The following is a 15392-nucleotide window of genomic DNA, read 5'->3' on the forward strand; positions in this document are numbered from 1 at the left end:
AGAGTGAGGCAAAGAGAAAAATGTTTTTGACTTATTGACAAATCCCAATAAGTATTAAAATGATCGGAACACTACTACATTTTGTGAGTTTCTTTTAGGAAAACTTCCACAGAAAGATGTTTCAATCTTAAAGGTGTGGTCACACTAGCAAAAATTTGCAGGCAACAGCGTTGCAATGCTAAACAAAACAGCTTTCTGTTGGTCAACGTGGTGAGTCCGTTAAAATTCAGCTTTGGGAATTCTTTATACCTCAAGCAAAATTCCCAAATACCCGATTCCTATTGAGATTTCTGAATGTGAGGTGACATTTACTGAATTTAGTAGTTTGGTTGAAATCAAGTTATTTGTGTAGGAATCTGCATAATTTGGGAAAAAAAATTCCCCACGCACATTGAATGTATTGGCCACACAATTTCACAGATATTGAATGTAGACATTTTTACAGAAATTTTACCAGCTTTAGGCTTATAGTCTTCTGGTACTGTCAAGGTCATAATGCATCCATTTAACTGAATATAATCAAAGTCCTTTTAGGAAAAGTCATGTCACTCTGTGGCCATCTTTGAAATGCCTCTCGGGCATGCAAGTGCAACTCCTTTCTCTTTGAATGAGGAAATATCAAATTCTCCAAAACTGTTCACAAAGCTTACAATTATATTTCATATTTAAAATCACCAAAGAAATCTGATAACAACTGTCACAAATGTTGTTAATTTTGCTCAAATAGCATTATAAAAAGCTTATTTTCCAGGCTAGGTCAGCCAGTGCACACGCTCAGTCCTAAGAGCATGTTTCAGAATGCTGACGGTTTCTTTAGCAACCGGGACTCCTAACGCTGCAGTAACGCGATGACTGTACAGATAAGTGATTGGCTCTTTCATTCAGGAGGCGGGGCTTCCTGCGATTGAGCGGCCATATTGAGCATTGCATTTTTCCCCATTCAAAACTATACAAGTGACATGTCTTGGGTATTCTATAGTCTTTGATATAGTTCAGTCCCACTTCTGAAGGTCTGCTTTGCCTACTTGTTTGAGTACCTCACATGATTTTCACCTAGAACACTCTTAAAGTCTTAAAATTCATTTTCTGAATCCTCTAAAGCCTTGAGAAAAACTGTTTACTGAACTCATATCTGAGTTTAGTAATATCAGCTGGTTTTGATTTAAGTTATGCCAGACTGTTTGTTTTAGATCAGCATGGAGGTTGGCCCTGCGCACCTGCATGAGGTTCAACTCTGAAGGACTGTAAGCATTTCACTGGGGCCGGCAGTCACCTCAGCTGTCTCTACAGATCCATCTTTTGAGTTATCGGACACCAACCTCTTTTGATTCGATTTCTCGTTGGCCTGCAGAAACTGTGATGGTTCAGTGGCCACATTTAACTCAGCACCACTCTTCCTGTCACAGCTCTGCACATCATCACTAACAGCCACATTAGTGGCGTACATCTCATTTTTGTTATAGAAGGTCTGCCTTATGTGTTCATAATTAACACACACCAAAAAAATGCATCTATTCTGAACTAATAAAACAGACAAAATTACAAATACTGGTGCAATTCCTCTCTAGTCAGAAAGGAAAACGACATAACAGAAAAGTCTTGCTTTCTGAGATTTTATTTATTTTATGTATGATTAGAACAATAAAAATGTTTTTTTTTTTTGGTATTTAAAAGGAAAACAAGTTTAGTTTTATTACCCCCTTGGCAGATATTTTTTCACCTTTTGAACATAAACACACTTTATTTGAATACATATATGAAAATAAGGCTTAAAATCTTATATAATTTTGCTTGTCAAGATACTTTTCAAGTGCTGGAAAACTACAATCACTCACTCCCCACATCAAAAAGAGAGACTGAGAAAGAAATATGTAAGACAGAAACAAGATTAATCAGAATGAGGGTGAAAATAAGTCTGGAAGTGAGTGAGTGAGTGACAGAAAGAGATAAAGTGAGCAGAAGTGATGGAGAGGAGGGAAAGTGAGGATAATGCAAACCTGATGTGTAGCGCAGTGACTTCAGCACCCGGTTTTCTCTCTTCAACAGATCTACCTCTGTATTAACAGCTGCTGGGCTTAGCCTGCCCTCTCTGGGCAAAAACAAACACACAACACAGAACAAAAATACAGCTCATTAACTAGTATAGTATATTGCTATAATATAATATAGCAATGCATGCATGCACAAACTTTAAAGTGAAAACATTTACTTGTCAAGTGCTGTAGATTAAGAAGTATCTGAAGTAACTGGTTTGATTGAAGGCAGTGTATATGCATACAGAAAGAGTTTACCTCACGATTGGTCTGACAGCAATGCTTAACAACTTCTCGTCCAGCTGATGTAGGATATTGAATAGCTTGCCTTCGTGTATTGTTGGAGAGATGGGCCCAAATATCTTCTTTATTGGCTCCCTGTTAACTGTTGGCCATTAACGCATTTTATTTACACTTTTTTGTCATACAAAAACTAATCAACTCATCTTTGTTTTTCCATCATGCCCCATTGCAGGTTGCATTTTAAGACTTTTGGAACCAGGAAGATAGGTGTCAGTATAGAGTCCACAAACACTAAGTGTTAGCAAAAACCTACTGAGACTGCATACACATTTAAATGTTAGCCAAAAGCTGCAGGAAGTAGGGCTGGACGATTATGGCCTAAAATCAAAACCTCGATTAATTGAACATTTTACCTCGATTACGATTAATGAACGATTATTTTGTTTCTGTTTTGTTTTTTTGCCCTCATAGTTCACAGACAAGGTTTGTACTGTAAACAGGGCCATAGTTGGGGTTTGCGGGGCCCCAGTGCAGATTGTATCAGTGGGCCCTGTTTGAAAGTGTTTAAATAGTATGTTCGTTCTGTTTATTTGTTTGTGCTATTCACACAGTGTTTAAGTTTTTTCAAGTTTGTAAGTGTCCAGGTAAAGAAACCGAATAATTAAATGTAAAATAGCACTGTAAAAATTAAACATACAGTCAAACCAAAATTTATTCAGACACCTTCAACATTTCTCACATTATCGGTTTATTTGCTATAGTTTAGAAAATGATAATAAAATATGATAAGAACTCAAGAGTTAAACAGTCAGAACAAATTAATCTTGATAATATCAGATAACTTTGATAGAAAGATATGTAATGGATTACAATCAAACAAAACTTCAGTCAATACTTTGTTGGCCAAGTACCAAGCAATGATTAATTGTGTTCAGTCTGTGGTGTGAAAAGGTTGCATTAGCAATTCCGCAAACGAGAGGTCGGTTCAGTGTTACTGTCTGTGAGACGCGGCTCTCTCTTCACGTGCGCACCGAGCACAGCGCGAGTAACCAGCTGCTCAGTTCAGCTGTTCTGCGTCTTGTGTTTGAGTGCTTTAAAGTTTTTTGAATGGTTAAATTGGCAAGTGGCAAGGCTTAATAACATGTGAAAATGATACGCTTTCGTGACGACACGCAGCAGCGTTCTGTCAACTGTCCTGAGCGTCTTTTTAGACTGACCTCAGCCAGACGGTTGAGATCGACTAGTAAAGGTGGGATATTTTTTCCTATTGAAAGTGCGATCTGACATCATAGCTCACTATCAGCAGCTATTTTATCCATGTTCATAACATTTCTTATAGATTATTTCTCGGTGTAAGAGATAAATTAAGATCAGATAAAGATAAATTAGCACAGTACCAGTATGAGTGATTGCGTGTGTGAATTAGTCATACTGTCTCTATATTATTGTGAAGCTGTGGGTTGTTAATAGCATATTTAATTCAAAAGTAGAAAAATATGCTTTAATAAGTTTTGAGATTCTAAGCTACTTTAGTGATAAATCACAGGACAGCGCTGACAACTAGTTTCTGTGTTCCTCTGTGCGCGTGATCTTCACAGCTACTGTTTATATGAGTGTTCGTGCCACAATGCAGCTGCGCGAACATGGGAGCTCGAAATAATAATACACATCCGATCATCTAATCACTTGAATGTCCAAACCATAAAACAAATACAACTGACCAAGTTTAGTGAAGACTCAAGGCTCACACTTCGCGCGCCATCAGTATGTGTTGAACCGGCGTTCAGCTCCGTGTTTTGCACCGACTGGACGGGGCAGAGTCATGTGGCACACACGTACACACACGCGTTAGTATGCTTTTAAAGGGTTAGTTCACCCAGATAGCAAAATTATGTAATTAATAACTTGAGAGAGTTCAAAACAAAGCAGTCTGGATATCCGGTTCGCGAATGAATCCAGACTGCTTTGTTTTGAACTCTCTCACACAACAGACACGGAAGAGAAGACGATGCTGAATAAAGTCGTCGTTTTTGCTATTTTTGGACCAAAATGTATTTTCGATGCTTCAAAAAATTCTAACTGACCCTCTGATGTCACATGGACTACTTTGATGATGTTTGTCTTACCTTTCTGGACATGGACAGTATACCGTACACACAGTTTCAATGGAGGGACTGAGAGCTCTCAAAATAAATCTTAAATATCTTAAACTGTGTTCCAAAGATAAACGGAGGTCTTACGGGTTTTGAACAACATGAGGGTAAGTTATTAATTACATAATTTTGCTATCTGGGTGAACTAACCCTTTAAGGGGGAAGTATTGACAGGATAAAAAAAAAACGAAATAACCGACATGGGAAAATTAAGTCGGTTAGAGGTTCTGAATTTCGGTTTTGATTACTTTTCGATTAATCATCCAGCCCTAGCAGGAAGCATGTCTGAAATTAATCTTTAGATGAAAAATTTGCTCTAAAAATTGCAGTCTAAGAGCCAAAGACCACTAGTGAAAATGTTTCTTTTTCAAATTGTTATTTATTTTATTATGTTATATCAATTAAAATTGAATTGAAAAAAAATAACGCATTTCAGATTTAAGTATGCTTATTCGTCTTCTTTCTTTAATGACAGCTGCATTCAAGAGGCACATAAATACACAAGTTTGTCCTGATGCTCATGCCTTTCCTATCTGATCTAGGAATGATCATCAGTGGAAGAACATCTGACCGACTGTTTAACAGAGGACACATGACCGATGACATTTTATTTGTTTGGGGTTCTATAAATAGTGCAAAATCTTAAATCGTACAGATTTTATGTTTTCAGTTCCAGGTTTAAATAACTCCAGATTCTCAATGTGTTCTCAGATTTTGGGATCCCATATATTTCATCATAAATTAATAATGGCCCTGGAATGATGAAGGCTGCAAAAGTGTCAATATTTGTACTTTTATGTACATGACAATGGCTACAAGAAATAAGGATTAACAGAATACGTCATTTCAGACAAAGTACTCAAAGTAAAGCTGCATGCAGCTCACCTTCCAAACAGGCCCTGACCTCCTTCATCTTTTTATCTTTGTTAAGTTTCAAAAGGTTGGAGAGGTGGTAAAATGAGTGCACTGTGATGTCAGGTGGACTCAGCTGAAGAAGAGGACGTCCCTTATCATCACATTCCAGGGACACAGCTGATTCTTCTCTAAAAAAAGAGAAACAGCAAAGGGTGGGCTGAAAAATCATAAGTTATCTGAAAACCTGCAGTAGCTATCTACACTAGATGTAACGTTAATCTTCCTCCTTTCTCTAAAGCAAATGTCATGCTATTCTTACTCAAAATGCACATATAACATCATCTCCAGTTGTTAGTATTACCTGATGTCATATATATCTAATGTGAAATCAGCTGCCTCTAGAGATGTTTTCCATTGTAAAGGCTCGCTGAATTGAATCCTGGCCTCCTCTGGGTGTCTGATTTCGAAGTCCTCAGTGAAGAGCAGGATTTCAGTCAGCATGTCATTATTCAGAGGGCTGTTCTCTAGTTGAACTCCACCAGAGCTCCACTGAACTGCCCTCGAGAGCGTCACCCCCATGACGGACACCAGATGAGTCTATAACCTTCATAAAATTCAAGCAAGAGTTAAAACAGTATAGCTAACACTATATAACACGGCAAGTATAAAACTATCAACGCTTGCGTTAAAGCGCGTGAACTGATATGTGGTATTTGAAACATATCTAACAGGTTATTATTATTGAACTTTAAAGACGCAGAAAAAAGGACGATTTAAAAGGCAGTTTATTACTCACCAACAAACTGAATAAACAAGTCTGTACGAAGTTTATAAAAGTTTTTTCTCTTCAAATACGTTTTGTTTTTGTTGTCGTTCCCTTCAGTCACTAAGTAAACAGAAACGAACTAGAGTTGCTAGGAAACGGTTAAACAACGTAGAGCGAAGAGGGTTCAAAATGTAGTGTAGGAAAAGCGTTTGACTTTACATAAGATCCTCTTTTCCTTTTCTTTTGTGTTTGCAGGAAACACTGTATTGTATGGAAGCCCGTTTCCGCCACAGTTGAGAAAAAATATGATTCTGTAAGTCATAATAATGAGGAACTTTCTCACAATAATGAATTAGTATGTGGTTATATTGAGAAACTTTCTCGTAATATTGACTAGTTTCTCATAATAATGAGAAACCTTCTCGTGATAATGACTTAGTATCTCATTATATTGAGAAACTTTCTAGTAATAATGAGAACATTTCTCGTAATATTGACTTACTGTAGATTCTCGTAATAATGAGAAACTTTCTCATAATAATGAATTAACATCTCGTAAAAATGAAAAACTTTCTCGAAATGTTCAGTCATTATTATGAGAGAGTTTATTATTATCACTTATCAGAATCATATTTTTCTCAACTGGTGCGGAAACTGGCTTCCATAGTAGGCTACTATATGAATCATTGTCGTTCACTTTAGGAAGTTTTTGCGTGAGGTCCAAAACGAGACCTGTCCGAATTGAAGACTTTTTCATTATGTCAGCTGTTTGTTTTCTCTCTTGGGTTGTGTGCCACAGAACCACACTTTTGAGAGCCTCTTTATAAACCTCCGTGCTGTGCTGTATGGTTTGGCAGAAAAGGGCACATGTGCATTTGGTCCACAGAAAAGACTTAATTTCCCCATTGATCATGCCCGTTCAGCCTCTCAAAATAAGTGAATTCAGCACAACATTATTCACTCAGGGTTTATTTAACTTTGATAGTTCTCACTCTTAAGCTTTCAAGTGAACCGAAACCGAACAAGAGCTCCCTATTTTCAGATAATGCAGATCCAGGGTCTAGTGCCAGGTGTATCAGCCCCTCTCACTTGTTGCCAAACCACACAAATTAATGAGATTAACATTACAGAAATGTCCATGCTTTTCCACTTAAATAGTGCTCTTTAGATTATTCTCTCTTACTGAATTAATGATTTAACTTCTTGCTGCAGATCAAGAGATAATTACTAAGAATTTCTCCAGGCATTTAATGTTACATGGAAATTTACAAGCATTTCCACAAGACTTCGACTTGCATAGTAAATTACAGCAGCAGAGACTTTGTTCAATCATGTCTGTCTAGTGGTATAAAATCAACACAGTATTTCAGAGCTTCCACACAACACCGGTTTAATTACTGTAATACTACCGTATATTACCTCTGTGTGTAGATTAGGAAATAAGCAACCAGCGATTTAGTCCTTTGATTTGAAATCTGTGAAAATATCTGTTCTTGCTCTTTTTTTTGAAACAGTGTAGTCATTTAGAACCATCAGGCCATGGCGATGATGAACAGAAGCAGAAAAGAAATGCAAATGCTCACTTAACAGTATGTGTCAACATTTTGACAGTCCAGACACTCTTTTACTCTACATGTATTTGCAAATGCCCAGTCTTTCATCCTTGTATAAATAAATGGGTTCAACTCAGTGTCGTCGATCTAACTGTGTGACATTTTGTCTGACCCAGCCTCTTCTTGGAAAACCAACAGCCTATAGAGGGGAGCCAATAAGATTACTGAGACTCTGCGGGAAATAAAAAAAAAACAGACCCTCTCCATCGTTATAGCACTGCGATCCCTCACTCTCATGTCTGCTGTCATTCTGGGATAAACTGTAAATAGATTCAAGATTATGGCCCTGGAATCCCAGTGCAAGAGTTCTCAAGCTGGAGTCCAGGGAAACCCAATTTTATGATATCTATTCTATTTACAACCGTAGTTTTTAATAGTAAGGTGTACATTAAAGTTAAATTCTCTTCGGTGATACACATCTAAAATTAATACAGGGTAGAAAAAAATATTTTCAACTTTTGAACAATAATAATAAAAAGTACATTTGTATTATTGGTAGTAAACTATTTTATAATTTGCTTTGGTTTCAGTACCGTGACAATATAAAAGCCAGTTACTAATTTTTTTTAACATATTGTCATTATAAAAAGACTTTTTGCACACAGTATAAATGGGTCTTTATTCATTAAAATATATAATTAACTTTATACAGTATTTTAGAGAAGGGATTCTATAGGCCTATACATATATATTTTTTGATTTTTAAAAAACTGAACCACAGATAAGGGGGAAGCAACAGGAGATGTCGAGAGAGAGAGAGAGAGAGAGAGAGAGAGAAAGAGAGGGGGGGGGGATGAAAGAGCAAAAAATAATGAATTAAATGTTTTAAATAGGATGTCAAGAGAGATTGAAAGACAAACAGGAAAGAAAGAATACAAGAAAAAAACTAAAAGACCACTATGCTCTCATTAGCTCTTACTAATTGCTGTTCATTAAGAAGGCGATGTACTATACAATGAGCTGGTGCACCAGAGCTTCCTTCAAACATAAACACACACAGCCTGTGGTCAGAAGCACCTGTCAGCTCCTCCAACTCTCTCATATATATATATATATATATAAATAAATCTAAACTTAGCTAGATTTAATATTTTACTTCATTATCACAGTCTATGAAAATAGCACATATTTCGTCCCTGCAAACAAGCCTGCACTGGCCCTTTACAGGCCCACTTAGGGCTTGCCTAAGGGCCCATGCGGGCTGCCAACACAGGGCCTCTGAGATTTTGCTCATTGGCAAAACGTTGGCCCTGCATCTCTGATCTATAACAATACAGGTGTACCACAATAAATTAGAATGTCGTTGAAAAGTTAATTTCAGTAATTCAACTCAAATTGTGAAACTCTTTGAGTTGTGTATTAAATAAATTCAATGCACACAGACTGAAGTAGTTTAAGTCTTTGGTTCTTTTAATTGTGATGATTTTGGCTCACATTTAACAAAAACCCACCAATTCACAACAAAATTAGAATACTTCATAAGACCAATAAAAAAAACTTTTTTAAGTAAATTGTTGGCCTTCTGGAAAGTATGTTCATTTACTGTACTCAATCCTTGGTAGGGGCTTATTTTGCTTTAATCACTTCCTCAATTCTGCGTGGCATGGAGGTGACCAGTTTGTGGCACTGCTGAGGTGGTATGGAAGCCCAGGTTTCTTTGACAGTGGCCTTCAGCTCATTGGCATTTTTTGGTCTCTTGCTTCTCATTTTCCTCTTGACAATGGTTTAGGTCTGGTGAGTTTGCTAGCCAGTCAAGCACACCAACACAATGGACATTTAACCAACATTTGGTGCTTTTGGCAGTGTGGGTAGGTGCCAAATCCTGCTGGAAAATAAAAATCAGCATTTAAAAAAAATTATGGTCAGCAGAAGGAAACACAGTGGACCAACACCAGCAGATGACATTGCACCCCAGATCATCATAAACTATGGAAACTTAACACTGGACTTAAAGCAACTTGCGCTATGAGCTTCTCCACCTTTCCTCCAGACTCCAGGACCTTGGTTTCCAAATAAAATACAGAACTTGCTCTCATCTGAAAAGAGGACTTCGGACCACTGGGCAACAGTCCAGTTCTTCTTCTCCTAAGCCCAGGTAAGATGCCTCTGATGTTGTCTGTGGCTCAGGAGTGGCTTAACAAGAGGAATACAACAACTGTATCCAAATTCCTTGACTTGACCCCAGCCTCAGTCCATTCCTTGTGAAGGTCTCTCAAATTCTAGAATCCTCATAAGGCTGTGGTTCTCTCGGTTGGTTGTGCATCTTTTTCTTCCACACTTTTTCCTTCCACTCAACTTTCAGTTAACATGCTTGGATACAGCACTCTGTGAACTGCCAGCTTCTTTGGCAATGAATGTTCGTGGCTCACCCTCCTTGTGAAGGGTGTCAATGATTGTCTTCTGGACAACTGTCAGATCAGCAGTCTTCCCCATGATTGTGTAGCCTAGTGAACCAAACTGAGAGACCATTTTGAAGGCGCGGGAAACCTTTGCAGGTGTTTTGAGTTTATTATCTGATTGGCATGTCACCATATTCCAATTTGTTGAAATAGTGAATTGGTGGGTTTTTGTTAAAAGGTGAGCCAAAATCATCAAAATTAAAAGACACAAAGACTTAAACTACTTCAGTCTGTTGTAGCGTATCAGACCCGAACCAGACAAATTAAAGAGTCGATCAGGGCTGTGGTTGAAACACGAGCCGAATTCCTCAGAAAGGCAACAGGAGGTCATAAATCTGTCCTAGTACCACAAGTCCAAAGCAAGATAACCAACCAACCAACCAACCTACTCTTTCACAGAACAGCTTTCAACATTAACACCACTAGAACAATTATTGACAATTTTAATTTGGAGAAGAGATTGTCAAATTTGGGGCAAGTAATCAAGCTGCAAAGGCGGCCAGCACATGTAAACCCATGAGAGAAATAAACAAGATCCTTGAATTGACTCCCCCCCCCCCACCTAGCAGAACCAGACTGAAATTCCTAAGGGGGCCTTTTAAACTCTGGTCCCCACAGAATTCTTTATGTCAGAGAATGGCACAGAAACTGTCTTTTCTAGATATAAATGGACCAAAATGAACTCAAAATGACTTATAAATGAATATCAGTCCATCGCTTAACTCCATATTCATTTATATGTAACCCACACATTTGACTATCATGTTATAATCACTTATTGTGTATGTCTTTTAATACTGAAGTGCCTGAAGAAAAATGGCAGGCACTGAAGAAGGCAGTCTATTCTGCAGCAGAAATTACTTTAGGTCACCCACAGCGTAGAACTCCTGACTGGTTTCAGGAACATGATGAGGAGATCCAGAAGCTGCTGGATGAAAAACACCTCCTGCATAAGCGACATCTGCAGGAAAACTCTAATGGGAGTAGGGCTGATTTTGCTGAGATCAAGGCCAAAGTACAGAGAGAGGTGAGGCGAATAAAGAACGACTGGTGGCGTAGGCAGGCAGAAAAACTGCAAAGCATGGCTGACAACCATGATTATCATGGATTGTTTACAGGGCTAAAGGCCATCTATGGTCCAAGGAGCAATGCAGTGGTACCTGTCAAGTCAGCAGATGGAGGAAAACTCTACACTGAACTATATGAGATTCAGAGTAGATGGAAAGAGCATTTCTATAATCTGCTAAACCAGCAAGGATCCGCTGAACCAGATGCCTGTAAATGGCTAAAAGGACACCAGAGTCGTGATGACCTCTGCTATGAGATCACTATGGAAGAGCTTGAGAAAGCCCTAAAGGCCACAGCAAGCCACAGAGCACCAGGTCTAGATGGAATCCCCTCAGAGGTGCTCAAGAAAGGAGGAAGAGTACTCAGAGAGGAGCTCCTGAAACTTTTTAACAGCTGCCTTGTCCATGAGTGTGTACCTCAGGAATTCAAGGATGCACTGATTGTCACAATCTACAAGAGAAAGGGAGACCGAGCAGACTGTGGAAACTACAGAGGCATTTACTTGTTAGCCATTACAGGCAAAGTTCTGGCTAAAATCATACTCAGTCGGCTCAAAAGCATTGCCGAGCAAGTCTTACCAGAGAGTCAATGCGGCTTTAGGTCAGGGAGATCTACCACTGATATGATTTTTACTCTACGGCAGCTACAGGAGAAAGCAATGGAGCAACATCAGTCTCTCTTTGTGGTGTTCGTAGATTTCTCAAAGGCATTCGACACGGTCGATCGAGAAACTCTTTGGAAAGTCTTACAGATCTATGGATGCCCCGAGAAGCTTGTTAACATCATCAAGCAGTTTCACACAGGGATGAAAGGACAAGTCTTCATTGGTGGGGAACCCAGTGAAGCCTTCGAAGTTAACCATGGTGTGAAACAGGGATGCGTGCTTGCACCCACGCTTTTCTCACTATATCTCACAGCTGTGTTAGATTCAATGGGCCTTGATCTGCACAAAGGGATCTTTATTCGCACTAGGACAGACGGCAAGTTTTTCAACTTAGCCCGACTTAGAGCAACCACCAAGACCAGAGAACTATGCATCCGGGAGCTGCTCTATGCAGATGATGCTGCTCTCGTGGCTAACAACATTGAAGACATGCAACATATAGTAGACCGGCTTTCGTGGGCAGCAGACTTGTTTGGACTGAACATTAACATCTCTAAGACCGAACTTTTGTATCAACCACCACCAGTGTACTCCAACAATATGAGAGAGCCACAGCCAGTGACGGTGCATGGAGTGCCCCTGAAATCTGTCAAGGCCTTCACATATCTGGGCAGTACAGTGACCTACACAAACTCCTCAGATCTAGAAGTCGAGAGGAGAATTCAGTCTGCTACCAAGGCTTTTGGCTCTCTCGAGAAACGCCTCTGGAGCTGTCACGACATTTCGTGCAGAACAAAAGTGAAAGTCTACAATGCTGCTGTACTTCCTTGCCTGTTCTATGCCACCGAGTGTTTAACGCTCTACAGCAGGCATATCAAAATACTTACACGAGTTCAAATACGTCATCTACGTGCCATCTTACACATTAGATGGCAGGATTGAATCCCAGATGTAGAGGTAATCCAACGAGCTGGCTCTGTCAGTGTTGAAGCCCTTATTACATCATCACAACTGCGATGGGCTGGACATGTGCGCCGGATGAGTGACAGCCGACTGCCCAAAGCAGTTTTTTACGCAGAGCTAAAAGAGGGCAAAAGAAGCCGTGGTGGTCAAAAACTGCGTTTCAAAGATGCCCTGAAAAGGCATATGAGGAACACCGGGATCTCCCCGGAAAGCTGGGAGGAACAGGCCCTGCAGCGTGAGAAATGGCAGCGCAGATTGAAAACAGCAGTCGCAGCTGTTGAGAAAAAGCGTCAGAAAGAAAATGAGAAAGCTCATGAGAGGCGGCATTATTCCACTGCAGCAAAAGACTTTGTCTGTAGCAAATGCCATCGCTGCTGTAGATCGAGAGCAGGCCTTCTAGCCCACATGAGAGCTTGCCTACAATAGCCTCCAATCCAGACAGTCATCGTCGATACACGACGGACTGCCGATGATGATGTCTTTTAATAACTATTGGATAGCTTAAGGATACATATTCATGTTTAGTATGTACGTGTTTGAATCTGTTAGCTTGAAACAGTCCTGACCATCAGTTATTTGTCAAATGTATCATTCTTGATATAGGAATCATGTCCAAAATTAGACACCATCTAAAAGACAATATCTAATTGGTCAAGACAGCATTTGAGGTGTGGCCAACAGGCCAGTTTAAATACTCAGGACACCATAAAATTCTGCTTTTAGCTTGTAGATTTGCTTCCTAGCTTTTAGCTTTGCTTCTGCTATTAGTCATGCTTGCTTTTAGCTTGTAGCTTTGCTTCCTAGCTTTTTGCTTTTAGCCATGCTTTTAGTCATCGTTAGCATTCTTTGAGCGCAGTTCCAGCGTGCGTCGACCTGCACGCCTGCTGCTACTTAGCCACGATGAGAAGAAACACCACCTAGTCTCGTCAAACTTCTGTGCTTTTACTTTAGTTTCTTTTCTTTACCGTTTGAGAGTTTCGTGTTCTGAGTTAAGTTTTGTAACGCTGTGTCTCCGAGTCTGACCTCGAGTGCCTGTTCAACTTCAGCCAGCCCACAACTCAACCACATGCTTCCGAAGATGCCTTCAGTGACTACTGAACTTCCAGCCAATCATCAACCTCGGGAAACCCCCTTTCAACACAACAAAGGGAACCCCCTTTACACAGGCGATGCAAGAAACTTTACCTCCAGACTCTGATCTATACTGGTGTATCTTATATAATTGTAACCTCATTGAGGAACTCAATGCGAGGGTTAATTAAGTGATTGATGGCTGTTCATGTCTATGCAATTTCACGTATTGCTGTAAACTTGGGATTCCACATTTTCGTTCTCATAAACTCATTCTTCCCTAACTTTCTATCTTCCTGCAACTTGCATGAATGTGTGAGTGCGTGTGCTTATGTGTTAGATTAGTTTATATGTCTTACATGTATCTAATAAAGCCTTATTCATATTGAAAGGAGAAGTATCTTTTGTTTTGTGCTTACAAGTTAATGTCTTAAACTGCCGATCTTGTTACTGTGCTAATTGATAGTGTTTTCACTATACTTTGGATAGTAATATCCAGCGCAGATTTGATGTTAAACAGCTCGTTCAGTGAATCGCAGGGCATTTCAGTGATCAGCCGTGAAACAGTGATTCTGTTCAAATTCCCTTTAAAATCTTAAATGATTCCCTTTGAGCTAAATTGACCTGTTTCCCTTACACTGTGTGCATTGAATTTATTTAATACACAAGTTTCACAATTTGGGTTTGAATTACTGAAATAAATGAACTTTTCCACAACATTCTAATTTCACTAGTTCACATTTACATATAATTAGCTGAGGTATGGTATGCGTATTTGGCGTGCTGTCCAGGGAAGGGCTCTGAGCTCGGGAATGGCTTGAACCTAGAGTACCCCCCCTTCCCCGTCTATTTATAAAGTAAACTCAAAGTGGGGAGATGGGGTGGAGGAGGGATGCTGATAAACCGTCAATGGATAGAGGTAAGTCAGCGATATTTATACTATGGGATTGATTACTTGATTATGGCCCACCTGTGTCGATTAGGCTAAGTATCTGACGCGCTCCTCCCGAACTTGATAATAAAAACATAATTTCACTAGTTCACGCTTACATATAATTAGCTGATTTATGATATGCGTATTTGGCGTGCTGTCCGGGGAAGGGCTCCGAGCTCGGGAATGGCCCGAACCTAGAGTACCCCCCAAAAAGCAAATGTACAGGAGGACAGCAGCCAGTTTAAAGAACGCCCCTCCCCCCAAAAAAAATAGCATAGAGTACTGGCAGGGGCTGATTTAGATTTTCTGAGAAGTCGTCTCGTTGGCAGGCCGGAAGGGCCTACGAACTCCGGTGGGAGCGACTTAGGCGTTGGAACGGTGAGCCCTACCGGCCGATGAGGAGGAGCAGCGTGGTTGTGGTGCCCGACCGGGAGGACCCGAGTTGCCTCGACAAGAATAGGTCACTGTGTCGGTGTACAGGCACTACTGGCTGATAGCCCCTGCTATTCAGTGGGCGAAGGCGAAGGGCCTAATGCTGACCGAGAGGGCCCATGAAGCCTCCGACAGGAGATTGAGACTCAGGATGACGGACGTCTGGGTCCTCCGGTTTGGCAGATAAAAAGCTTTGGGCTGGCTGACAAGGAGGACTCTGGCGACATCCAAAGAGAGATCCAGACTCATGGCATCGTA

General features: G+C 40.0%; 1 protein-coding gene across 1 annotated transcript in view; it reads right to left on the minus strand.

Moving 5' to 3' along the window:
* Positions 1–6209, minus strand: part of LOC132121482 (outer dynein arm-docking complex subunit 2-like) — a 61748-nt gene extending 55539 nt beyond the window's left edge. Inside the window, exons 1-5 of the mRNA XM_059530915.1 lie at positions 6081–6209; positions 5646–5888; positions 5315–5472; positions 2292–2418; positions 1998–2089 (exon numbers count right to left, since the gene is read on the minus strand). Coding sequence (XP_059386898.1) covers positions 1998–2089; positions 2292–2418; positions 5315–5472; positions 5646–5863 — 595 coding nt within the window. The 5' untranslated portion in view covers positions 5864–5888; positions 6081–6209. The remainder of the gene's footprint in view (positions 1–1997; positions 2090–2291; positions 2419–5314; positions 5473–5645; positions 5889–6080) is intronic.
* Positions 6210–15392: the final 9183 nt, after the last annotated feature.

Source organism: Carassius carassius, chromosome 39 (assembly GCF_963082965.1).
Source record: "Carassius carassius chromosome 39, fCarCar2.1, whole genome shotgun sequence".
In the NCBI taxonomy this organism is placed as follows: domain Eukaryota; kingdom Metazoa; phylum Chordata; class Actinopteri; order Cypriniformes; family Cyprinidae; genus Carassius; species Carassius carassius.